Genomic DNA, 23,938 nt, shown 5'->3' on the forward strand with positions numbered 1-23,938 from the left:
GAGACGGTGGCAGCCAAGCCCAGCCAAGGGCTCAGCTGTCCCCAGGCCTGTGTCGCAGGGGTGCTCCAGGAGCTTCTCGGGATGGAGCCTGCATTGGTGTCAAAGGCAGCTGCCTCCGCTTCGCCTGCAGAGCCGTGGCCCCGAGACCCCCTGCGATATGGCATGCTGCTCCCCGAGGCGCCCCAAGCCTGCGGCCGGGGACGGGCCACCCCGCCGCGGGGGGCCGCGTGTCCCCCCGCCGCCGCCGTCCCCCCGTCCCCGCTGTGCCTCGCGCCTCGGGTGGCCTGGGGGGAGCCTGCTCTGAGCAACCCGGGCAGAAACCCGCCGGTCGCCCCGGGGAGGAGGTTTCGGCAAAGCCCGTCGCGCCGGGAGGTCGGGCAGCAAAACGCAGCGGCTGCTGCCACACGAGACAACAGAGTAGCCACAGTGCAGAGTGTCATACAACAGACGGCAACATGCAGAGGGACACCGGCTCAGTCCGACAGACCAACAGCCCAACCTGACGCTGAAGAGTGTCTGAAGCTCCAGCACGAGCAGACACGTTTGCACATTTGGAAACAGCTGGCTTTAGAGGCAGCAATTTGGAAATTTTCTCTGGTTACGTGAGAGCAGTTTTACTCCGAGGCAGAAAGCACAAGTTTGAACCAAGGTTGGGTCTTTAACAACCTCCTCTTTCAAGCCTTTGCGTCTCTTTTCTAGAGCTGCGTTACTGCTGACGATAACCAGAGACAGCTGTCACTCCTGTGCCGAGGACTACGTCCCGAATGCTAATCGTCACAAACAAAAATCACATGTAGAGAATGTGACACGCATGGCTCTTGGTGAGGTGACACGGTGCCCAAATTAAATCGGGGTGATCGTTTTTAGGCATACAATGACAAACAGGTACAGGAACACTCAGGAACAGAAAAAAAAAAAAAAAGAAAAAAAAAAGAAAAATATGTCATCGGTTTCAAGAGGTCAGCACCGGTAAGGTGAGCGAAGCACAGAGAGGAACATCAGAAATCATCCAGGCAAAAAGAAAACGAAAAACAAAACAAAAACTCGGTCGCATCTCCCAACTCATCACAGGACTCCAAGCCACCTCCTGCCTGCCCTCCAGGATCCCAGCATCCTTTCAGGTACACGGGATGACTGACTCACTGACTGACTGACTGACTGGTGACGAACATGAGCTATGCATGTACACTGGCAGCTTCGGGATGGGTGTGTGGCAGTCGATGGGATGGCAGAAGAGAGAAAGAGAGAGAAAGAGAGAGGGCAGAATTGTTCTTCTTCCTCTTACCGTATCCTTGGAGGACCTACGTCTCTTGAAGCTGGAGGCCAGGGTGGAGGTGATGGACCTAAAAGTGGCTTTCTTTTTAGGGTCAGGTTCTGCTCTACCACTTTTTCTATCCTAAAATGAATATGTATAAGTGATTAGATCTCTAGTGTGTTGTTGGAAACGCTAAATCTATTTGAATACTGCCCCATGTCATGTCCTTCATTTAGGTGAGAAAGCTACTGGAGGTGTCCTCCAAGGGCCTCCGTGACCCACGGCTACCGCACGGCCACCACACTGCTACAGCTACGGGGCCGGGGCGGCGTCTGGAGCGCTGGAAACCCCTGCGGGGAGTAGCCCTGCTCTCCTGGGTGTCTGCGTCCAGGCCTGCACAGCTGACCTCGCCTCCTGGGGATGCTCTGCCCCTGGGGATGCTCTGCCCCTCGCTTCCACCGCTAGCCTGGCTAGACCGAGAGGTGAGATGCTGCACCTACCACTAAAAAAAAAAAAAAAAATAATAATTTCTCAGGGCCTTTTCTGAGGCTGAATCCTAGTGCCACAAGAGAGAGAGAGGACTGCATTGAAAGAGAAGTCATTGTATGAATATTCTGTAAAAAAAAAACGTATTCAAAAATTTAAATGACGCAGTTGTGCAAAGCCGAACGTGGTTGTTGGTGGTGGGTTGTGTGGTTTTTTTTTTTCCCCAAAGTAAAACGGGTTAAAAAAAAGAAAAAAAAAAAAAAGAAACTGGAAGAAAAAGAAAAGGAAAAAAATATAAAGGAAAAGAAAGGGAGGAAGCAAAGCATTAGCGCTATGATGTCATCGGGGTCAGGATGAACTCAAAGAGAAACAGAACTGAAAAATGTAGCCATTGGTGTTAGCGAGTCGGACCTGGTTAGCGCAGGCTGGGAGCACCAGCCGCCATGGTGCGGGGGCAGCGAGCCGAGGGGACCGGCCGCGCTCGGCGGCGGGCGCTGAGAACGATTCCTCCCCAATTGCTTTCGTGCCAATGAGTGTGACCTTTCCGACGGGGGACGGAGTGACCAGGTCTGGCTCTGCTACCGCACGGGGGTAACCAAAATGTATCCCGCTGGTGCGTAGAGCATGCTCGGGGATACATTTGCTCCTCCTTCTCAGTTCTCTCTTTTGCGGACATGCACAAACGGAAAGGAAAGCAAGATGAATGGAATGAAATGTCTTTTTCTTCCATGGCATCTCAGGAAATAGCCATGGCAAAACTGTGATCCCAAAAACCATTATTTTTGTTTGTTTGTTTTAACAAATAAATCTTTCCACTTGCCTACCTTCTAGCAATGTACCAGATACTAGTGCTCTGACGTTTCCTCCTGTGGAAAAGTCTTACAATGTCAAACGGCTCTTTACCATGAGGCTGTTTACCCCCACAGGGCAGCATGCTTTGCTCACAGTCCCACAGACTCTGCCCAAGGACCCAGTGCAGTATTTTCTAGAAGGTTGGCAAGTGAAAAATGGCAGTGCGACTAGTGTGCTCTGTCCCAGCAGCCTGAACCCCCTCGGTGCTGCTGTTTTTTTGGAAGCAAAGGAAAAAAGAAAAAAGGAAAAAAGAAAAAAAAATATATAGAGAAATGGCTTTTCCGAGACTCTTATCGGTGAACTGAACCCAGCGAGCTCTCAGGATACAGCAGCCCGGCCTCCTGCTTCCCCTCGCTGCTCTCGGGCAGGTCGCCTCCACCCGGGCAGCCCCCCCGCGCCCCCAGCCAGCGCTGCTCCCGCGGGGCCACCGCGCCGGGCTCCTTTCGGGGTCCCCAGCCCTCATTCTCTCTCTTTCATTCACTGGCTCTGCTGCGAACAGCAGTCGCCTTTAGTCGCCTAAAGGATCTCTTGCCCTTTGAACGCCGGTTTGCTTCCCCGAGGAAGAAAAACAGCCTGGGCCATTCAGAGAGAGCCTCCGGCTGCCCTAAACTGGGGTTCGGGGGCACCACGGGGCTGAGCCCCAAAAGCAGTGGGGCAGGGGAAGTGTGAGGCTGGTGGCCCACAGACGTGCCCACGGCTCGGTGTCGCTGCCAGGCACCAGGGACCCTCCCGGGCTCCCCTGCCTGAGCAGCACAGGGGTCTTTCAGGGATGGGAGACGCCGGGGAGAGCAATGTCCCAGGGAAGGGGCCCAGGGGAGCCCTGGTGCTGACAGGCACCGGCATTGCTGGCTCCCATGTGGGGAGATGTCCTTGTCTCCAAAGGACAAGAGCACGCACCACCTCTGTTTGGAGTCAGTCCCGGGTATGACAAGGGCTACTGCAGCCCCGGGGGAGCGGGCAGGGAGGGGGACGCGATGGAAACCATCCCTGGAGCATTCCTCCCCCTGAGCACCGGGCAGGGATGCTCAGCGGCAGCGGATCAACCCCCCCCAGTCTGCTGGTGAGCGCGGCCGGAGCCGAGCAGCAGGGCAGAGCGAAGGGAGCCGCGCCGGCACCACTTGCTCGGCCAGGGCAAGACCTGGCTCCAGCGCGTGGTCCCCAGCAGAGCAAAGTCCCCGTCCCGAGCACCGCTGGGCGCATTTGGGCCAGGTCTCTGTTCCGGTTGGAGCTGTGCACAACACCTCCCGGCAGAGATGGCATCGGCCACGGGCTCCTCCCGGGGACAAGGCAGGGACCCTACAGCTTGCTGGGCGCCCAGTAACACCGGGCGGGAGTTAGTGGGGTGCGGGGTGGGGGACAGAGGGCCCCATGCTAATCCACAGCTCTGCGTTCACTGATTTGGTGAAGGAATGGAAAACGCACCTGTTGGAGATTTGCTCTAAAAACGGTTTGTCCTACCTGCAGGTTTTTCCTCCACACATTAACGGCCGCAAACGCCAGCTGCATCTGCTTCCTCCGCGCGTCCTTATGCCTTTTGTAAGCTATTTCTATGAATATTAAAAATATCCCGGCAACAATACCTCCAGCCACCAGCATAAACACACCTGAAATAAGCAGGAAAGTTACAGGGGGCAATGGAAATTGCACCATGACACTTCAATTCCTCTGCATCACGCTCAGCAACAGGAGCATCTGCCAACCCAGGGTTCACCCCCCCCCCCCGGCCCCCCGCCATCCCCCCGCAGTCCTGGAGGGGCCGGGGAGGGGACCCCAGCAGAGCAGGGCACCCGCGGTGATGGGCAGAAAGGTGAGGGGGTGCTGGATGTCCGTGCAAGCTCCTGTCGGTCGGGCACGGGGCACCGGCTGTGCTGCAGCGATGCCGGGGGGCAGGCACAGGGCGCCAGCTGCCGCCCCGAGCACCGGGGCAGACCCCATCCCCTGGGTCTGGAGGGTCGTTTTCACCAGAAACCCAGGTCGCGTGGTCCCATTTGGCCCATCGGGAAGGACAGCCACGCACAGAGCTCACTGTGCTGTCCTCCAGCAGGTGCAACCTTCAGGGGTGATATTTTGGGAGTGGTGTCTTGAGGAGACGGAGCAAAATGCCCCCTCTCTCGGTGCTTCTGCCCTGGCCCGTGGTGCCAGTGAGGATGGGGTCCCATCGGACACCCCTCATCCCGCATCGCCACCTTGCTGGGTGAAGGACCAGCAGCACCGCGTCGCTGCAAAGGGAGAGCCCGTCTGGGGGCACTCGCAGTCTTTGCAAAGAGGGACTGAGAAACCCCCCCCTCTGTTTATCCTCCTCCTGCCCCCTGCCCAGGACCGGCCGGGACACGCTCCGTGGGGCTGGGGGCTGCCCCTCGCCACCAGCTCCCTCCTGACGCAGGGTCCTCGCTCGCCTGGGCGGCCGCGCTCGCCTCCCCCGAGGTGCTGCTCCCCTCTCTCTGCCTTGGCGACAGCTCTGATTTCACCGTGACAGCCGCAGTTTGGCCAGAGCAGAGGGAGGGGAGCAATGTTCAAAGCAGGACAGCCCCACCGATGAGAAAGCCACCCCACGGAAGCTGGGGGAAGCTTTGCGGAGCTGTTTCAGACAAGGTGGGGTTGGAGCCCAACACAGCAGCCTGCCAGCGCTAGGAAAGCACAAACCCAGAAGAAGCAGAGCTTTGGCCCGAGAGGAGAGCCCCGGAGAGGAGAATGTCTTGAGCGAAAGCAGGCTACCCAGCGAAGAGGAAGAAAGAGGTTTGCAGAACAAACCTGCCATATTTTCAAAGGTGAGTGTTGCTGGGGCATTGCTACGGGAATCACACTCCTGATACCTCACCCAAGTCTTGTCCAAATCCTCCATGAAGCCGTTCTCGTGGGACCTGAAAGCACAAGGAGACAGGACAGAGTAGTCACTGGGGACCGGCCGCTGGGGGCACGTGCTCTTCGTGCCTTCATGCCCTCCCTCCTAGCACTTCTGCACTTGTTTGCAGCCTACGAACACACAAAGCCCCGACGTCTGCGTGTGTGTGTGTGTGTGCGTGTGCCTGGCTGACTGCGCCTGCAAGCACGCGCCTGTGCTTGTGTGGCTGTTGTGTAGAGTGTCTGCAGTGGGTGTCCGCGGCGGGGGTCCACACCGCGCGTGTTTGCCCTGCGCACAGCCACGAGCAGGGCGCAGCGGGTGAGAGGAAGCACCCACCGCCCCGTGCCTGAAAGACGGAGAGCCGGCCGGCTGCTGCCAGAAAGAGCCATGTGTAAGCTCAGCTGATAGGTGTAGGCAGGGCTTGGAGAGTGCGCTTGGAGGGAGGCTGAAAGCTGCTGACACCAACCACATCCCCAGTGCCCTCCTGTGCAACCCCCCCACCTGCCGCAGCCACTCGGGAGCTCAGGCGACGCTGGACCCCGATCCTGTCTGGTGACCACCAGCACCCTGTGGATCAAGGCAGGGGAATAACTGCTGCCTGGCAGCTCCCAGCTGTGCATGGCGAGGGCTGGGGCTCCCCAACAAACTGGTGTCACAGCTTGGGAGGAAACAAACCGTGTCCCCACAGTGCCCGCCTCTGCCTGAGCAGCTAGTGGGGATGGAGGTGGGCACAGAGCACGTGTCCCACCCTGGGTCCCCTTGCACTTCTCTCTCTTCTTCTTCCTGGCACATCCCACAGCATTCTTGGGCCATCTGTAGCCCTGGGCTTCCCCAGCCTCTTCCAGGAGGACATCAAGGGCTCCTGCTGCCTCTCCAGGCTTCTCACGCTGTTGTCCCAAAACCCATCTGTCCCACTGCCACCCATCCCCATGGTAAGACCATCCCACAGATGGGGTCCCATGGCTCCCTACGTTACCCTGGGTCCTGCCCCTGTCTTCCACACCCCCATCCTCCCTCTCAGGCCTTTCATCTCCACATCTTGGGCAGGACCCTGGTGGCTTCTGACCCTGTCTGTCTGTAAAACTAATCTCGCATGTCCCCTTCCCTCCATTTGCTGCTTCCCAGCTGCCCGTTACTCCATCGCCACATTCCTCTGTCTGCAGCGAGTGTGGCATTTCTGAACTAACACAAGGAAAACCCTTTTTACCCATAACATCAGATTGACTTGTGGCACCCCATGCTGCAGGCTCATGCTGGTATAAAAGCCTTAGCTGGACTCAACAGGGATCCTGACACATCTCTGCCTAACAGGAAAAGCCAGATTTTAAAGAAAAACCCCTGGAAGATCAGGCCAGGGCAGCGCAACACTGCCAGCCGGGCTGAGCTCACAGGGAGAGGTGGGGAAGTGGCAGCAGCCCTGCCTGCTGCTGCAGCCCCGCTCGCAAGGACCTGGTGCTGGATGGTCCCAGGGCTGCTCTCTGCCAGCTTTGCCTGCACTCCTGCGGCCGGACATGGCTCCTGTCCCCTGCCATGGCTCCTGCCCCTGCCCTGCCCCTGCCCTCCCACCAGCCCCATGCTGCTCCCCCGGCCCTGCGAGCCAGAACTGGGGCTGCGGGTGCCCACACTGGTCACTCGGGCACATCCCCTTTGTCAGGAGGGACATGGCAGCCCCAGAGCCCCTGTCCCTGCAGAGGGTTTGGAGGGTGGGGTGGCAGTGCCTGGCACGAGGCTACTTGCGTGCTAACACATGCAACATTCGGGGCAAGCCCCATGCCAAGAGCCGTGTACAGACTTGAGGATGGCCAGGGAGACGTTCTGCTTCCACGGGCTGTCCTTGCGCATCCCAATCCCAAAGCCGGAGCGGAAGAAAAGCTCCCCCGTCGTCACCAGGTCACACTTCTGGGAGGCTTCAAACTCCAGCACCGCTGAGTCCCAGATGAAGGCGTGGAGCTTGCTGGACACCGAGAGAGGACAGACAGGTAAGGTTGGGCAGCCCAGCTTGTCTGCAGAACCATGGGAGCAGCAAGGCTGCTCCCAGCCCTAATTTAAGAACTAATTAGCATCACCCTCCTCCCAGATGGGTCTGTCTATGTGCTGCTGTGAGGCAACAGACTTGGCAAAACTTTGGAGGAGGACTGTGAGCAGTTTACATGGGATTTGAGGCCACCCAGCCTTGCAGAGAAGCAACTGCAGAGGCCAGAAAGGGAGGCCATGGCCGGGGCCAGGGCTCTGCGTGTGCCTTTCCCCACGCACACCTTGTGCTCTCCATCCAGAGACCTGGTGTGCACCAGGACTAGGAAGATCCTACCCAGCACCAACTGGGCAGGTCCTATCAAGCCATACTTTGACTGCAGCTCCCTCCCAGTTTACTTCAGCCCTGCTTGCTCCACCAAACTGCAGTCCCCCAAAACTCTTCCCAGCATGGCCATACAAGGTGTTGGTCCCACTCACTTGTCCCTCACTGCCTGGATGGCTTCGGCAGCGCTCTCGTAGTTGTGCTTCTCCATGTGCCTGTACATGGTGCTCAGCTCCACCTGCCTTCGGAAGTAGATGTCCACCGAGCTCTGCTTCACCGTGGCATAGATGAACTTATCAGAGGGGTTGCGCAGCTGAAAGGCAAGGGCAGCGCTCCTATTTCTTCTGTCCTTCATCAACCAAACTGGCTCACCCCAAAGCTGTGTTTCCTCTTTTCCTATCCCCTTCAAGGACCTGTTTCCCAGAGAAGACCTTGGTCTCCTCAGCAGAGGTGAAGATGCCATGGGGCAGTAGATGCTCTGGGACCATGGCGGAGGGACAGGCGATGCTATGGGACAAGGACACCATGGTGCTGAGGATGCAGGAGGCCTGTGGATGCCATGGGGCTGGCAGTGCCGAGGGCAGAGGGCATGGGATGCTGTGGGTCAGCGCTGCTGTGGGGTACATTCCTGCATGCCTGGGCTGATAAGCTGTGGCTGTGTCCTTGCCAGAGCAGGAAATGGGTTTGAGGCATGCTGATATCTGCTGAGAGTATTGACTGCACCGCAGGGACAATTTCATTAGTTATAACTCATCCATAATGAATTGTTTCCTCGTTGGTTCGTGCAGGCTCTCCAGGAACTGGCAGGCAGATTGGTTGGGTAAGTGCTGTTTCTGCACAAGGTTTTCCCTGCTGATCCCTCCCTGTGTCTGTCCATTCCCACCCAGCAGCAGGGCTCAGACCCATCAGTGAGAGCCCCAGGCAGAGCTACCCGGGGGTCAACCCTCTGGCACAGACCCACAGCTATGTTAAAGCCATATTATATGAGCCAGGAGATGCCCACTGGAGGTATCTCCTGCTTCTCTGCCCAGAGTTGGACAGGCAAAGGGAAAACAAGGGAGGGGTCATTACCCGGGGGTCGTTGATGCCTGTAATTCTCTCCTCAGGCCGGTCTAACACCAGGAAGGCTGCCAGGTTGGCAGTGTATGAAGCCACAATGATCATGGCGAAGCCAGCCCACACCATGCCAAGAATACGTGCAGAGAAACTCCGGGGAGCACCTGGAGGGAGAGAGGTGAGATCAGACTGGCACAAAAAGTGCTTGACTTTGTCACCAAAGGCACATCCAACCCATGCGGGACTGATGGCAGCTGCAGATGTGCCCCATCTATCTGCTCTGCTGACAGCCACGCAAGGAGCTCCTGCATTGCCCAAACCAAGAAACACCCATGACTCCTTCCAGGGCATGATGCATCTCACCCTGAGCGGACGGATAACCCGGGCAGGAGAAGCAGCCCAAGAAGGACCTGTTTCCCATCATTGATTGTGAGGGGTGGCAGGATGGTCCGCACAAATTGTGCCACAAGTGTGCCACCCTGGCCCCAAAGAATCCCTCACCAGCCTACTCCAGGGACGGCTCATGGAAGGAGGCCCGTACTCACTCACTAAACAGTCCCCAGAGGGCATCAGTCCTGCCTCAGAGAGGAGGCAGTGGAAGAGGGCATGGGCTTCTCCTCCACACAGTCCCGCTGTGTGCTGCAACGCACCTTCTCCGATGCCGGAGTTCAGCAGGACTCCCCAGGAGAACCACATGGCCGAGGAGAGGGTCAGGGCATCTTCCTCCTCCTCCTCACTGTTCACTTTGAACCGGCCAAACGGGCTGGAAAACAAGACAAAGACCTCTTCTTGTACCCCTTATCTTCATCCCCAGGCCTCTCTGCTGTGCTTTAAGTGTCCTGACGCAGCCCTACATCACTCATCCCTACAGACCACGCTCGTCCCCCATACAGCTCTTCACCTCTTGTGTCCCACTGCCCTGCCTGTCCCCTCTGCAACCCTGTCCATCTCACACTGGTACTTCTCTCCAGTCCAGAAAGATCATCTGATCCTGGCCAGCTCAAGCTTCTCCCACTGCAACACTGAGGGCTCACTGCAACAGCCCCTGGGCCCGGGGCTAACGGGGGGGACGGGGTCCCTGCCCTTCAGAGGAGCTACCTTGGGGTCAAGGAACGGGACTAACTCAAGGCCCAGGAGCTGATGGTTGCCTTGGCATGGCACCTGGTCTGACAGGCACGCTCCCACATATCCAGGTGCCGGCTACCACACATATCCATATCTCTCAGCTTAGCAGCAGCCAGAGAGGCCAGGAGCCTCAGCGCAGGGCTGGTGGGGCAGAGGAAGTGTGTGTAGCTCCTGTGAGAGCCTCCCGAAGAGCTGCAGGGCTGCGCCTGAGCAAGACACTGCGGGGACCCAGGGGATGGTTCCCAGGAGCACCTCCCTGTCCCCTCCAGCCTTTGGGTGACCCGGAGTGCACTCACCTGAATCGGTCTAAGAGGTACAACATCACCGCCACCACGTGCACAGACAGCCCCACCAGCAGCCACAGCGTGCTCTGGAAAGGCTGCATGAACGAGTCCAAGGTGCTTCGGGGGATTTCCTAGCACACAGGGGAGAGGTGAACAGCGCTGGCACCCATCATACCTCCATCTTGCACGCCTGGCCGGACTCACCAGGGCCCCTGCCCTGCTCCGAGTTCCTCCTGCTCTGCTAAACAGGAAGGCTCAGGGTGGCCAGGTCAAGATCCAGCATTAAAACCAGCAACCTGGAATCCCGCAGCAAAGGCTGGGATGTGCAGCTGCCCTGGCAGGGGCAGCAGCGGGGGGAGCCAGGCATGGTGCAGGCGTGGTACATGTCTGCATCCTGGGGAGCAAGGGACACCTCCCCTGTCCACAAAACATCCCATCGCAACCCATACCTTCTTCACAAGGATGGTGAGGCCTTGGTACTTGAAGGGCTTGGAGAACTCAATGTACTGTGCCCGCTCATTGTTGATGGTGAGGGGAGCCACAATCATGTCTGCCTGGCCGCTCAGCAGCTCCCCCATCATCCCATTCCACTCTTTCTTGTTGCTGTTGTTAACCTGCCGGAAAGCCAGCGCAGGATCAGCCCACTGCCCTGACACCTGTCCCCCACCTGCCAGGACCCCCCACCATGTGGCAGGTGCCCTGCATAGACCTCCCACCCCACCCCTGCTCTGGAGAAGGGCCTGGGGGTGTTTCAACACATGATACAGGCAAACAGATATCACAGGCTGCCCAAACTCACCCGCTCTTGGGTACCAAATTTACCATCAGCCACCAGGTGAACCTCGTAGGTGAAGTTCATCACCCCTGCCAGCCGGATGAGCAGGTCGATGCAGAATCCATAGCAGCACAGTGCCACGGTGGGGCGGCCTGCGGGCGGGAGAAAATGAGGGGGACAAGTGGAGGCAGCCCTTTGCCAGGGACCCTGCGCAGGATCCATGGCTGTCCCCAGCGAGAGCAGCCACCTGCACGGCTCTGGCTTCGTATGAGATGCAATCACGTCATTCCGGCAGTGCCATCTGCCTTCACCACCCTCTCCCACTGCCTCCTCCGCCCATGGGTGCGAGGGAAACACCAGTGTGGGAAGAAGGCAAGTAGGGGGCAAAGGGGTCTCACCCATTTGCTATGTCCCAGTGAGGTCGGCTGAGAGTCGGTGCTACCGGCCCACTGAGGGGACGGAGAGGGCTTGGGGCATGCAGGCAGTGCGGGAGGAGTGCTAACGTGAACCCATCGGGTTGAACACAGCCCAGGACACAGCTGAGGGCTGGGGGGGAGCTGTACACAGGAAAGCATGGTGAGCCAAGGGGATGCACTTCAGGTGGATTTGGGCAAGCCTGGCGCTGCTAAGCAGCTCACACGCCCCACCAGGTGCTCACTCCTAATCCTGAAACAGGCTTTCTGTAACAAAACAGTTTGAAACTGGCGTTAGGACCAGTGCAGCAGGTGCTAATCAGCCTCAGGGTTCTCGCTTCTGCTTGAGATCAAGGCAAAAAGAATTGGAGCATGTCAGGAGACAGAAACATGGGATGCAATTCCCTATAACAGCCCTGGAGCCCACCCAGAAGAGAGACAGTGGGAAAGTCATCTGTTGGGGTCAAAAAGCTGAATCGCAGTGCCCAGTTACTGCACAGCGCTACTGGGGGGGGGCAAGCTGATGCGGGGGGGGTGTTTGGGCGCTGAATGTGCTGTCACCTTTCCACTCTCTGGGCCTCCTGTGTGACTGAGCACCCTCCCTGGGGACCCCTTCCTGGGACCGGAGTCTTCTTCAGCTGGGTAGGCTGGGGGAGCTGCTGTGCTCACCACCAGACTGAGTTACCTGGGATGGTCTCGTTGGGTCCAGTGCAAAAGACCTTTTTCACGGGATCCCCATTGATGGTGAATTCCTCCCTGCACGTCCCATCTGCTTGCGTGGGCTTCACATACACAAAGGGCTCTTGGTGGATCGTCACGATCTGCAAGGCGAAGCACAAGCACTCACTTGTCTCCGTTCCCCTCCAGCGCTATACTCCCCTGGATGCTGAGCTGGGCTGCCCTCTCCACGCAAGCATGGCCAAAATGTCATGGTGCCCTCCTCAGCTGCCGTCTCAGCAGATGAGGCTGCTCAGCCCAGCAGCAGGACCTGGCTTTGGCACAGGGAACATTTGCTTTCCCTGCACCCGAGATGAGGAACAGCCATATCAGCATCCTCCTTCGCGTGGCCCTTTCACCTCAGCCTCAAAGCCTTTCACACCCTTCTCCCTAACAGCAGGCTGATGAGAGCCACCGCATTGCCAGGATTAGTGCCCTGAATGGTGCTCTAGACACCGTCACACGTTCCCAAGCTAATGCACATCTTTCAGAGCTGAGGACACCTGCCACCCCCTGCTGCCAATTGCTGTTACCTTCAATTTGGTTGACATCTGATAGCCTTGAGGTTTCTCGGTTTCTCCCCCTGGCCAGATAATCTTCCGGTCGTTGGTCAAGACCTATAATCAATCCCAGAGGAAGGAGATAGATATGAGGCCATAGGTAGACACCCCAGCACACACGTCCCTCCTACCCGACCTGTCCAGCCCTGTACATACATGGCTGCCGTTGTAAATCCCAACTTGGACCAGTTTCCGATTCTGCAGGTTCATGATGCTGTAGTTGGCAAACTTCCTGTCCCCATCCTCATTGAATTCCACCCGGCCGGTGACACCCTCCGAGTACTTGGAGGACATCAACACCCTGTGGAGAGAAACACAGCAGGGCCATCCTAGAAAACCTGCTGTGGCCATTGGGACATCTAAGAAGGGTTCAGAAAAGCAAATGCTTTCTCTCAGTTGCCTGCCATGTCTGATACGCTCATTACGCTATAGAAGTCCAGTCAAGGCTACCTGCAACCTGTTCATAGCCCTGCGGTCATCTGCTCTTGATGGATGAGGTCAGTCTGGGGACTCATGTTGCCCGAATGTTTACTACTGTATCTGTTGTTACTGTCCCCTGTTTTCCACCGGATCTGTCCCGTTCCCTTAAGGAATGATCTGTCCCCCAGCACCCAAGGACACCTTCCTCTGGGGGTCCCTTGGGAGCTACCGCTCCTGCTGTTTCTGTCTGGCACCAGCCCACCACAGCCTGGGTAACACCCCAGGCAGGCACATACACCACCAAGGGGAGAACCAGCCCCGCAAACCCTGGAAAGGCGATAGTGAAAACACAGAAGTATTGCCCGAGCCGTCTCAGTGCACCGTCGAGAACAACTTCAAATAGCACATGCCAAAAACAGTCACTGCAGAGAATGCGGGAAATCTTTCTAAAACAAGCTTCAGTCTTTGCAGGTCTCATGCTCGACAGAACCCAGATCTACAGAAAGGGCATCCCACAAACACCACGCTCACTTCTGCAGAGAGCAACCCCTGGCACAGGGTCCCACTGCCGAAAGCAACACCCCGGTGCCAGGTTGCAGGCTGCAGAGAGCAGCTCTCCCGCACGGGGAGCCGTGCAGCAAAGGGAATTGCTGCTTTACTGAAATCCAGAAGCGTCCCTTGTGGCTCCAGCACCTGCAGCGATGCAGCACAACACCCCACGCAGGCACAAAGGCTGGGCTGTGGGGAATGCATGCAGCATCTGCCCATCACGCTGCCCACGGCAGTGAGATCCAACACATGCACGCTCTGATCTGCTGAGACCCCCACCACCCAAAACCACAGCACGGTATTTGCCACAGCAGAGAGCAGCCTGTCCCATGCATGGAGATCTCTTGCCCCGAGTCCAGCTCATCCGTGCCGCAGCCCTGAAACATTCAGCAAGAAATGTGTCCGCAACACTGAGCTCGGATTTGACAGAAGCATCCTCCTACCCTGATTTGGCAAAAAAATCCCTTTTCTTCACTCTTCCACCCACAGAATTAAGACCCAGACCAGAGGAGATCATCCCTCCATGGCCCCCACATCTCTTCCTCCTAGAGTCGTTCCCTGCCCACACTGATCCCAGCTGCCCAAGCATTGCCCAGGAGAACATGGGTTGGCATGGACTGAACTGGTGCCAAGCACCGGGATGATGCCTAAACAGCCTGGACAAACTGGGGGCCAGTGCCTGAGTCTGTGTCTTCGTTAGGTTTCTAGGAGAGATGTAGCCCTCACATCTGAATCATGCAGGAGAGTCCAAGCAGTCCTGTGCCACATGCCCCAAAGCTTTACTGACGGTACTCTGAACAAAGCTACCATGCTGCCCTTTTCCACATGCTCCCACCTTTTCCAGCTCCCCCAGCAGGTCCTCTGCTCCCTCCAGCAGGACCCTTCCCCAAATACCTCTTGAAAAGGGGTCCCGTCTTCCAGATGTTGGTGTTGCCCACGCAGCCCCGTGGCGGGTCTGTGATATTCTCCTTCTCAAACAAGTCGTGCACAGCCTGGGCCACCACCGCAACAGCGTCGCTGATGTGGGCTGACTCGTTCTTCCCGTTGATGAGCTGCAAACCGATCACTCCTGCCAGGAGCAGAGGGGAGGAGGCAGGTCAGCGGGGCGCACCGGTTGCTCTGGCCTTATTCCCACACGCAGGGCTCGGGGGCCAGCAAGGACATGGTTATGGGGCTGAGGACCCCTCAGATGCAGCTGGGGAGTTGTCTGGGCTTCAGGCAGGGGCAGGCAGGGCAAGCATCTGCAGCAGCGCTGGGCTGGCACCATCCTCCCTGCTGGATGGGGACTGGGGACAGCTATGCCGACTGCTGACATCCCGTGCTCTGTCCCCATCCTCTTGGCCAAGCCTTTCCCCCAGGTGACGGCGAGCTGGATTTGGGCATGGCAGCCTGGGTGCTGCCTCCCTGCGCGGGCAAAGAGGGTGGAGAGCAACATGTGGGACCCTCCACTCGCTCGGGACCACCACGGCATCGCGTTCCCCCAGCCCAAGGAGTCCCTGGGAGGGCAGGTGATGCTCATCCCAGCTCCGAGCAGGCTCCTCCGAGCCCGGCCAACAGCGGGACGGGCGCCTCCGGCGGGTGCCTACCATCAGGGGCGTAACGCAGGGCATTGCCCGATATCTCCCGTTCCCCCACCAGCCACACGTAGCCGGAGCCCGTCATATTGAGCATGGCTGCTGATCTGTACACCGTGGCCGCATCATCCTCACTGCAACGAGAAGAAGGGAACGGCAATGTGGCTCCAGGTGCCGGATGGCCCCTTTTCTCCTGTGTCAGATCCCAAGGGAGTGACAGTGCCAAGGAAAACACATCCCCAGGGAGTCCTCCTCTGATAACTGGTTCTCTTGGGCAATGGCCAATTCCTTGATACAACGGGAGCCTTTCTCACAGCTTCACTTTGTCCCACAGCACCCAGCACTGCTGAGAACCTGCAAGTCTGGCCCACTCCTTATTGCTCACCATCTATAGCAATAAGACTCCTCTCCTTCACAGGTGGATCAGGACACATCAGTACCTACTGCTGCTTCTGCAGCTGCTAACACTTGGCAGGACAGACAGACATCTCAACCAGGCTCATGATCGCAAGCTCCCCGGCCAGCAGCGCGCACAGCACAGCATCCACCGCCGGCCTGCGACATGGGGCTTCGTGTGGGTTTTGAAAGGATGACGTGCCCCGAATCCGCACTGGCTCCAGTGCTGGGCGGCGTTGCAAAGGGGAGAGCGAGGAAATCAGAGCAGGGAAGGGAAGGGACGGCTCTACCTTACCTGGCAGAAAGGATGATGACACGAGCCTCCAGCTCCTTTGCCTCCAGCAGCAGCGACGTCACATTTTTGGTTCCGGGGTCAAACTGAAGCACTTTCTCAGCCTGTGATTAGTGTGAGCAAAGCTGGTTAGTGCGGGAGCCCCAGGACGGCTTGTGAGAGCCATGCTATCTAGAAAAGGGTCAAGAGAATTCATTAAACTGCACAAAACTCTGCCAAATAAGGTTGGTTACAGCTACTTTTTTCTTTTTTCTTTTCTTTTCTTTCTTTTCTTTCTTTCCTTCCTTCCTTTCTCTTTTAAAGTTTTGGCTTTTTGGTTTTTGTTTTTTTTTTTGTTTTTTTTTTTTTGCACTGTGCATGCAAACTGAAGTCAATCAAGACCCAAAAAGAGGCGTGCATTGTACAGGAAAGAGAAAAAGGCTTTGAAATGCAATTGAAAACTCAAACGAGTGTTGTTTTTCAAAAACATGGGAAATGAAAAAAAAAAACATATTGCACAGGGTTAACCTTTGGGAGTAAAAGTGCGCAACTTACACCAAGGAACCGTTTCCTTTGGGGGAAAAGGGGGTTGGTTCAACTTTTCAAAAAAAATAAAAAACTTGCAAGTTAATTACTGGTTCACATGCATGTTTCAAAAAGAAATCCTTCCAGGGTCAGCTGGCTAGGTTTCCATTCTCAAGTCCAAACCAAACTATCTCAACATAAAAACGTGCTACCAAGAAACATAGTCATGGATCTTTTTTTTTTCTCTTTCTTTTCTTTTCTTTTTTTCTCTTTCTCTTTTTTTTTTTTTCTTTTTTATTTTTCTGGTGGCTGTGGCTATTTTTCATTTGCTAGTTAGGTTGGTGGGCGGCGTGCATTTCCATGCATATATACCTTGGGTCCTCGCTTGTTGTCATAGGAAAGTTGGTCGAGGTTTTCATAGTTCCTTTTTTTACTCTGATGAATAATGTGCACAGAGAAAATATGTAGACACAGAAGAATATTATAAACAGTTGAAAATGACGTGTAGTAAAGCAATCCAACATCCACCTCCTCCTCCACTGTTTGCTAAAGGGTCTCTATAACGCTGGAGCTCGCAAAAACCACTATCAGGAGAGAGTGCCTCAGCTCTCACGGGAGCGTCAGGGTGCAAAGCCGTATTGGTTAGAGCAAGCCTGAGTGTCACAGCTGGTGCGATGCAGTTGCCTTTCCCTTGTGGGACTGGGGAACTCTTCAGCAAGAAACTTTTTAGCTTACACTCTGAAACAATCTACGCATCTCTAAGGGCCTAAGTGGTGGGCTTTCCATGGAATTACTGTGGAAGTAAAGGACAAAATGTTGTGTACGGAAAGAGCTGGATAAACGCAAACGGTAACAGTTAATAGTATTAGCATTACTACCGTCACTATTATCATTACAATCCTGTTCACCCTACGAGCATTCACAGCAAGTAAGGTGTCTCAGCTGAACTTCTCACCTCCTGCAAGGAGGGAGCAGCTTTTTGGAGCTCTGTTGCCATCCAAAAGAGAAAGAAAAATCTCGCTACGTCCCGTGTTGGTTCAAAGCGTGGCGATATGAAGCAATGGTGATCATGGGATGACATTGCAGCCTTTACCTGGTGCCTGGGGAGGTCCGAGGGCAATTCGTGGCTCTGTGGCACACGGGTGGCCCTGGGAGGTGCAGCTGCCGGAGACCACGGTGCCCGAAACCTGGCCCTACACATGGCTAGTGGGGTTCACTGGCTGGTGGTTTCCACGCTGCTGGCTGGAGCGTCACACCCAGCCCAGGGCTCAGCACGCACTGACCCTGCGGGTAACCGGAGCAAAGAGCCTGTCCCCACCTCGTCTCCTGCCTGAGCCACTTCTGCTGCTCGGCTCCAAAGGAGCCAGGGGCATGAAACCTACTTCTGGAGGTTTTCTCTCCTCCAGGCAGTGTGCTGAGGGCTGATGGCCTCTGCCCTCAGAAGCCTGGACCCCGCAGCAGCGTGCACAGAGCCCCGTGGACCTTCCCGTGACCGGCCCCTGTGGTCATGCCAATAACGTCAACCTGACAGTGCCTGCAGGACCGTGCTTGGCAGGTTTTGGTGGGACATAGTCTGACCTGGTCTTCTTGGCCCCATCCCACCCCAACTGGGCATCCCTGATCTGTGTGTATGGGGTGCGGGACATGGCTCTATTCTGATCTCCATTTCACAGCATCTTATGGCAATGGCAACTGATCCCTGCCAAGAACCCGACCCTTTGTGCCCCCGTAATGCCAGGGCTCGTGTTCCCAGCCAGGTTGTTCATTCAGCAGACAAGTTTTATATCTGCATCTTGCTTTCCAAACTTGCCTCTTCCTGAGCACTCAGACCAGTCTTTGGCAGGACAGACTTTGGAACAGGCTGCCCAGAGAGGCTGTAGAGTCTCCTTCTCTGGAGATATTCAAACCCCACCTGGATGCGTTGCTGTCCAGCCTGCTCTAGGTGAACCTGCTTTGGCAGGGGGTTGGACTAGATGATCCCTGAAGGTCCCTTCCAACCCCTACCATTCTGTGATTCTGTGATTTTTCCAAGGGCTCCTTTCCGTGCAGCTGTGTGATCTTTCCTTTCTTCTACTTGGACACAGCCTGACAGGTTTTTCATTGTTCAAAGAAGTTGGGTCTTTGCAAGGAAAAGTATCTGAGGAGGCAAAATCTGTTCAGAGCCCAGGTCTGCCTTCACTTCCAACGGTGTCCACAGTGAGCATTTCTGCAATGGCTTCTTTGATTCTGCTCAGATCACAGTGAGACCTGGAGTAACAACTGCCTCAGAGGAGAGCAGAGCCGCAGCAGCAGGACATCAGGAATACTCTCCAATGAAGAGACACTGGCCACTTTTCCTCAGGCTCCATCAATTTAGCTGGAAACTCAGTCATCCGTCTTGCAGCCTCCAGCCACGAATCACCCCATGTGCCCGGGATGTGCCGTTGCCTCGACCCAAGCTGGTCAGCAAGGTGAAGCAGAGTCTTGGGTCAGGGTGAAGCAGAGTCTTGGGTCAAGGTGAAGCAGAATCCTTGGTCAAGGTGAAGCAGAATCTTGGGTCAAGGTGAAGCAGAGTCTTGGATGCAGCAAAGCTGGGCCTGATGGCACCTGATCACCTCTGTCTCCCCCTGTCCCCATCTCTACTGCCAGAACTTAGACCAGCAATGTCTCCTCTCTTTCCACTTTTTCTGTGTAGTTCTGCAGCACTTCCCTGCTCCTCAGCCCACGCAGAGACCTACAAATTCAAAATTCACTTTCCACCATGTTCTTCAGCATTCACTCAAAAAATATGTTTCATGAACACCACTGTCCCAGAGGGAGTCAGCACACCAGGAGCCTGCCACCCTTGACTTGGACAAACTCTGATTTTCACAGCGTCTGGCATTTCCCCCTGGACCCGAGTAGCATTGGTGCAATGGTGGGCCAGCCCAGATGAATGACCAGAGTTGTACTAGGATGAAGCAGTAGCTCCAAGCTGAGAGTTAGTGCAGACAGACCTAAGACAAGGCTAGCATGTGGGGTGTGCCAGGGCTGGCCAGCCTGGCTCAAGTGTTGGGCTCCCAACACCTGCTTGACGGGCAAATCCACGCAGTGGTGTCTGAGTGACACCCAGTGCTGACACAGACTCCAGGGGCAGGCAGCACAGCCATGCTCAGATCCAAGAGCTCAGGTGGGCAGGTGAGCCTCTGCCCCAGCCCCAGGTCACTGGGCTCTGTGATCCAAGCCTTGAAGAGGTCAAGTGCAGGTCTCCTGTCTGCTCCCTCCCCATGGCCCAGGCTGGCCTTGAGGACGTTGGGGAGGGGTCCAGGGTACCACCTCACAGCATGAAGAGAGTCAGTACAACAGTGATTAGAAGAGCAATTAGCAGAAGAGATTGAGGAAGGGGGGAAAGCCCTGATGGGGGTTATCTACCTTCCAGACTAGTCAGACCAGGCAGTTTGACCAGAGCAAGCTCCTCAAGGACAAAGAAACAAGATGCTGTGGCACATCACAATGGGAAGACAAGGTGACCTACCCTCACAGAGCACGTGCCCTAGTCTGGAGGATGGCCAGGGCATTTGCAGTAGCCCAGTGGCTGCCAGGAGGCACCAAGACATGTTGTAGATGCAGGGAAAATGTGGGGCAGGTCTGAGGACAGACACTGCCTCCAGCATCTTTCAAGCCCCAGATCTCAAAGGCTTTCCTGTAGGATGGGCAGGCTGAAGAAGAAATATGCCCTGTGCCTGAGACCATTGCACCGAGCGAGCAAGGAGTGGAGGCATGAGAGGGAGCAGCAAAAGGGGATGCACGGGAGCTGCAGGAAAACAGAAAGTGGAAATCAAAAGATTCAAGGAAACGGATGAGAGACCGACAGTGGGAACAACCTTTTCACAGCTCTCCCTGGGTGAGGAACACCATGCTGGGAAGAGGCTTTGAAGAGAAATACTGGCCCGCTGTCACCCAGTGGGAAGCTGTCTTTGGAGGCAGGAGGATCCCACCATGGTTGGTGGCACACTAGTGTCTCATGATGGCCCAGGATGAAACTTCTTGGAAACCACTGCCAAAAAAAAAAGCTTGTTGCTCAGTGTGGCTTGTGCCACTCTGCACCCCTGCACCAGCTCTTCCTCCAGTGGTTTGACAAGAGGTGACGAAGAGCAGTGGAAGGCTGCTCTCGCTGGGCTCTCAGCTCAGCCACCGACTCCAAAAACAATTATTGTCTACAGCCACATCTCCTCAAGAGCCAACTGCAAAATGTCCAGCGGTTGCTGGGGGGGCTGGAGAAGAGCAGGTTGAGGTCCCTGCCTGTGACCCAAGAGGGAACCGCCAGGAATGGGTCCCTGCCCTGAAGCTGCTGGAGACTTGGAGATGGGCTTGGACTCTGCCCACCAAAAGGCGACCTCACCCTGCCCTGGGCAAGAGGATGTGCTGGGACTTCACCCCGTAGGGCAGGACGTGGTTCCTTGCCTTCCAGACAGGCACCTGCCCTTGAAGCACTGCAGCCGAATGGCTCCCCATGTTCTCCTTCCCTGCTTGGCTTGAATGCTTGGTCCTTTTACTCAACAGCAGCAGGTCTATGGCAGTCCTCCTGAATTTCTAGCAGGCTCGGGGACCTCCCCTGCCTCCCCCCCTGCTCCCCTGCGGGGCCCTGAGTGCAGGCTCAGTGCACCTCCTCGATAACGCTGCTCCCGCCGGCCGCAACCGCCCTCTCGTAACAGCATGGGGTGTCAGGAAAGCAGCGTTTGGCATGTGCTTCAATGGAGATGGGAACAGGCCATCAGCCTGCAGCCGCAGAGCTGACACCTTTACAGAGAGGGTGCATTTACGCCTCCGTGCATCAATGCGCCGGCTGCCCTTGCCCCTCCTAAGCCACTAGGGCGAGCTCCGGTTAGCCAATTCAGAAGCTGCTTTTCGGGGTTTGTTTGGCGCTGCTGGGGCTGCCTGGTCCCTGGGTGGCTGTAATGGGGCAGGTGCTTCCCTAAGCTGAGCGACTGGTCCTCTCCTTAGGTGGGAATCTTGGGCGAGGCATTTGCAGAGCTCCAGGTTATCCTTCCCTTCATTTTGTGGTCGATTTACATGTAGGAGATTTTGACCATGGCAAAGCAAGTGAAATGAATAAAGTACAAAGTTCTGTCAGGTACTAGTCAGACACTGTTGATGCTTTAAGCATGTTAGCCATGTTACAATGGAAAGAAAAGGTGTTTTACATACAGAAATCTACATACATACAACAGCCCGAGACTTCTAGTTTTGTTGTTGTTGCTTAAACAAAGCTACAAGACAATGTTCAGGAACTGACCTTGGACTCTTTCTCCTCCAAGAGGGTCTCCAGCTTCTTTTGAGCAGCACGACCTTCATGGTCGTCACTGACTATCAGAATGACGTGATTCCAGTTGAAGACTCTCATCATCTCAAACCAGACGTTGGCCTGGTGAGAGTAGGGTGGGACCGTGCGCAAAAAGGACAGGTGGATGCTCTGCAAGGAAGAACAAGAGCTCAACACAGACTGGTTGGGTTGTGGGCGCAGGTTTGTGGGGATGGGGCTGGGATCGCAAGGCCAAAGAGGCAGAGCAGCATTTTTTGGTAGACCTGTGGGTTGCACACCTTGAGCTAGCCGCTGGGACCTGCGCTCCTGCCTTCTGGCTGAGAAGCAAAACCCGGCCATGACTCTGTGCCCCTCTGTGGCTGACCCAGCACACGGCAGAGGGGGGTTTTTGCTTTGTGGTCTGTAAACGCGCAGGGAAGAAAAGCCAATCCAGCATCAAACTGTCAGCAACATTCAGTGCAAATATAGCCATTCCTCTTGACTTTTTGAAAATATTACTGAGTAATGGACATCAAAAAGAAAACGAATTCCCTTCAGAGAGCGACAAGGAGCAGCTGCAGGTACCCGCAGGTATATATTAGTTATTTGTCATGAGAGAAGTTCAGAAAAGCAGTTTTATAATATGCCATTTGGCTGTTTCTAGGTCAGGCTGTTCTGCGGCAGCACGCAGGAGGCGGCAGCTCTGGACTCATGCCCCAGCTAACCTATCTGATTAGGTTAAAGACATCATTATGGTTGGATGATTGAGCCAGCCTAATTAAGTACAGCACTCTTTGGGGAGCAATTGGACCAAAAGCTGTAGCTGACAGAGAGGTTTCAAAAAATGCAGTTTTTCCAAAAGGCCCTAGAGTCAAATATTAGAAAATGAAAGTGCTTATGCTCAGCATGGACGCTCCTTGACAAGCCGGCTACGTGCTGCAGGGAGGCAGATGTCTGAACAGGAGAGGACAAAAAGGAAAGCACCGTAATATTTCTTTTTTTAAGGCTGAGACGGTCCTCTGGACCAAACAGGGCTTGTCCAGACCTGCTCATCCAGAGACTGGACCCAGCACGGGCCAAAAATGTCCTGACTGGGTGAAAATAGTTCACGCTGGAAGGGAAAAGGCGTCACCCATGCAGGACAAACAGGCAGACCAGACCATGCCTTTTCCTCACACTCAACATGGTGACAAAGTCAGAACGAACCACACAACCTACAGAAAATAGCGCGAAACCCCCGTCGCGGTCAGGGCTCTCTGCGGCGGGAGAGCGGCGTCTGTCCTGCTGCCCCCGCCCAGAACACAGAAATGACGGAGGGAGCAGCGAAAATACCAAAGCACTGAAATTATGGAAGACTGGGAAGAGCAGCGGATGTTTAATGGAAGGAGGAAATGAACCAGGAGAGCCATAACAAGCGTCTCAGAGCTGCAGTTCTGTACGACTGATACAAACATTTCCAATTGCACGAAGAGCAGGAGAAACGCAGCTCACCCCACAAGCCCAGTACTAAAAAACGGGATGGGGGAGAAACCCCACAGGGACAAACAATGGAAGGACAGCTATGGTCCCCACACCACCACGGCGTTCAAGCTCTCTGTGGGGCCAGCAGGGATGCCCAGGTATTTCCCGGTCCAGCTCCACAGCTCGGGCCGGGGGCACACAAGATGGGTCTGAGCATTTTTAATTTTAATCTCTCAGCATTTTTAATTGCTTTTAGGACATCCGCAGAAATGCAAAATGGAATTGGGAGGAAAAAAATCAGAAGAGAAATGAGAAAAAGAACAGAATAGCTAATAGCAAAAAAAAAAAAAATCAGAAAAATACAGGCTAAAAAAAAATCCAAAATCTAACTTAAAATTCTCTCAGTCCCTTTTTGAAAGGAAAACATCCTTGTAATTTCAATATATTGTATCAAATTATTTTCTAGTTTCCCAACCAGAATGGAAATGCAAAATGCTGTATAAACTGATCATTTAAATGATCTTAAACTTCTTTCTTAAACGTAAACACATATCACTAGGTTCAGACGAACAAATTTCACTGCAGTTGTTGGGGAGCAACTTGACTCAGGCAAATTTGCTTGCTGGGGTTGGGATAAAAAGGGTCATGGACTTGCTATGATGGTATCTCAGCTCTGGGATTACAGAATTGCAGTTTTTAAATTGGATAATGGAGAACAACCAATCGCAAATGCTGAGTCTAGATTTCAGGATGAGCTCTCCCATTCGGGGCTCAGCTTTTGAAGCCCCTGGGACTCCGGAGCTCCTCTGCAGGGCCCGAAG

General features: G+C 55.2%; 1 protein-coding gene across 23 annotated transcripts in view; it reads right to left on the minus strand.

Moving 5' to 3' along the window:
- Positions 1-23,938, minus strand: part of GRIN1 (glutamate ionotropic receptor NMDA type subunit 1) — a 39,861-nt gene that overhangs the window by 6,432 nt on the left and 9,491 nt on the right. For 3 of the 23 annotated variants that reach the window (XR_012590061.1, XM_074608912.1, XM_074608909.1), the window contains exons 3-21: positions 21,651-21,827; positions 16,769-16,831; positions 15,896-15,996; positions 15,217-15,338; positions 14,525-14,699; positions 12,818-12,962; positions 12,635-12,718; positions 12,070-12,205; positions 10,996-11,123; positions 10,646-10,810; positions 10,209-10,327; positions 9,438-9,550; positions 8,803-8,951; positions 7,887-8,044; positions 7,228-7,389; positions 5,345-5,454; positions 4,052-4,197; positions 2,153-2,404; positions 1,286-1,396 (exon numbers count right to left, since the gene is read on the minus strand). Coding sequence is in view for 16 of the 23 variants with exons in the window: in XM_074608912.1 (XP_074465013.1) it covers positions 1,286-1,396; positions 2,153-2,404; positions 4,052-4,197; positions 5,345-5,454; positions 7,228-7,389; positions 7,887-8,044; positions 8,803-8,951; positions 9,438-9,550; positions 10,209-10,327; positions 10,646-10,810; positions 10,996-11,123; positions 12,070-12,205; positions 12,635-12,718; positions 12,818-12,962; positions 14,525-14,699; positions 15,217-15,338; positions 15,896-15,996; positions 16,769-16,831; positions 21,651-21,827 (2,616 nt within the window). In the remaining 7 variants the exon portion in view is untranslated. Of the gene's footprint in view, positions 1-1,285; positions 1,397-2,152; positions 2,405-2,565; positions 2,608-4,051; positions 4,198-5,344; positions 5,455-7,227; positions 7,390-7,886; positions 8,045-8,802; positions 8,952-9,437; positions 9,551-10,208; positions 10,328-10,645; positions 10,811-10,995; positions 11,124-12,069; positions 12,206-12,634; positions 12,719-12,817; positions 12,963-14,524; positions 14,700-15,216; positions 15,339-15,895; positions 15,997-16,768; positions 16,832-21,650; positions 21,828-23,938 lie in introns of all 23 variants that reach the window. The other 20 variants (XR_012590067.1, XR_012590066.1, XR_012590065.1 and 17 more) reach the window with 11 other exon arrangements.

This window comes from Larus michahellis, chromosome 15, assembly GCF_964199755.1.
Source record: "Larus michahellis chromosome 15, bLarMic1.1, whole genome shotgun sequence".
Lineage (NCBI taxonomy): Eukaryota > Metazoa > Chordata > Aves > Charadriiformes > Laridae > Larus > Larus michahellis.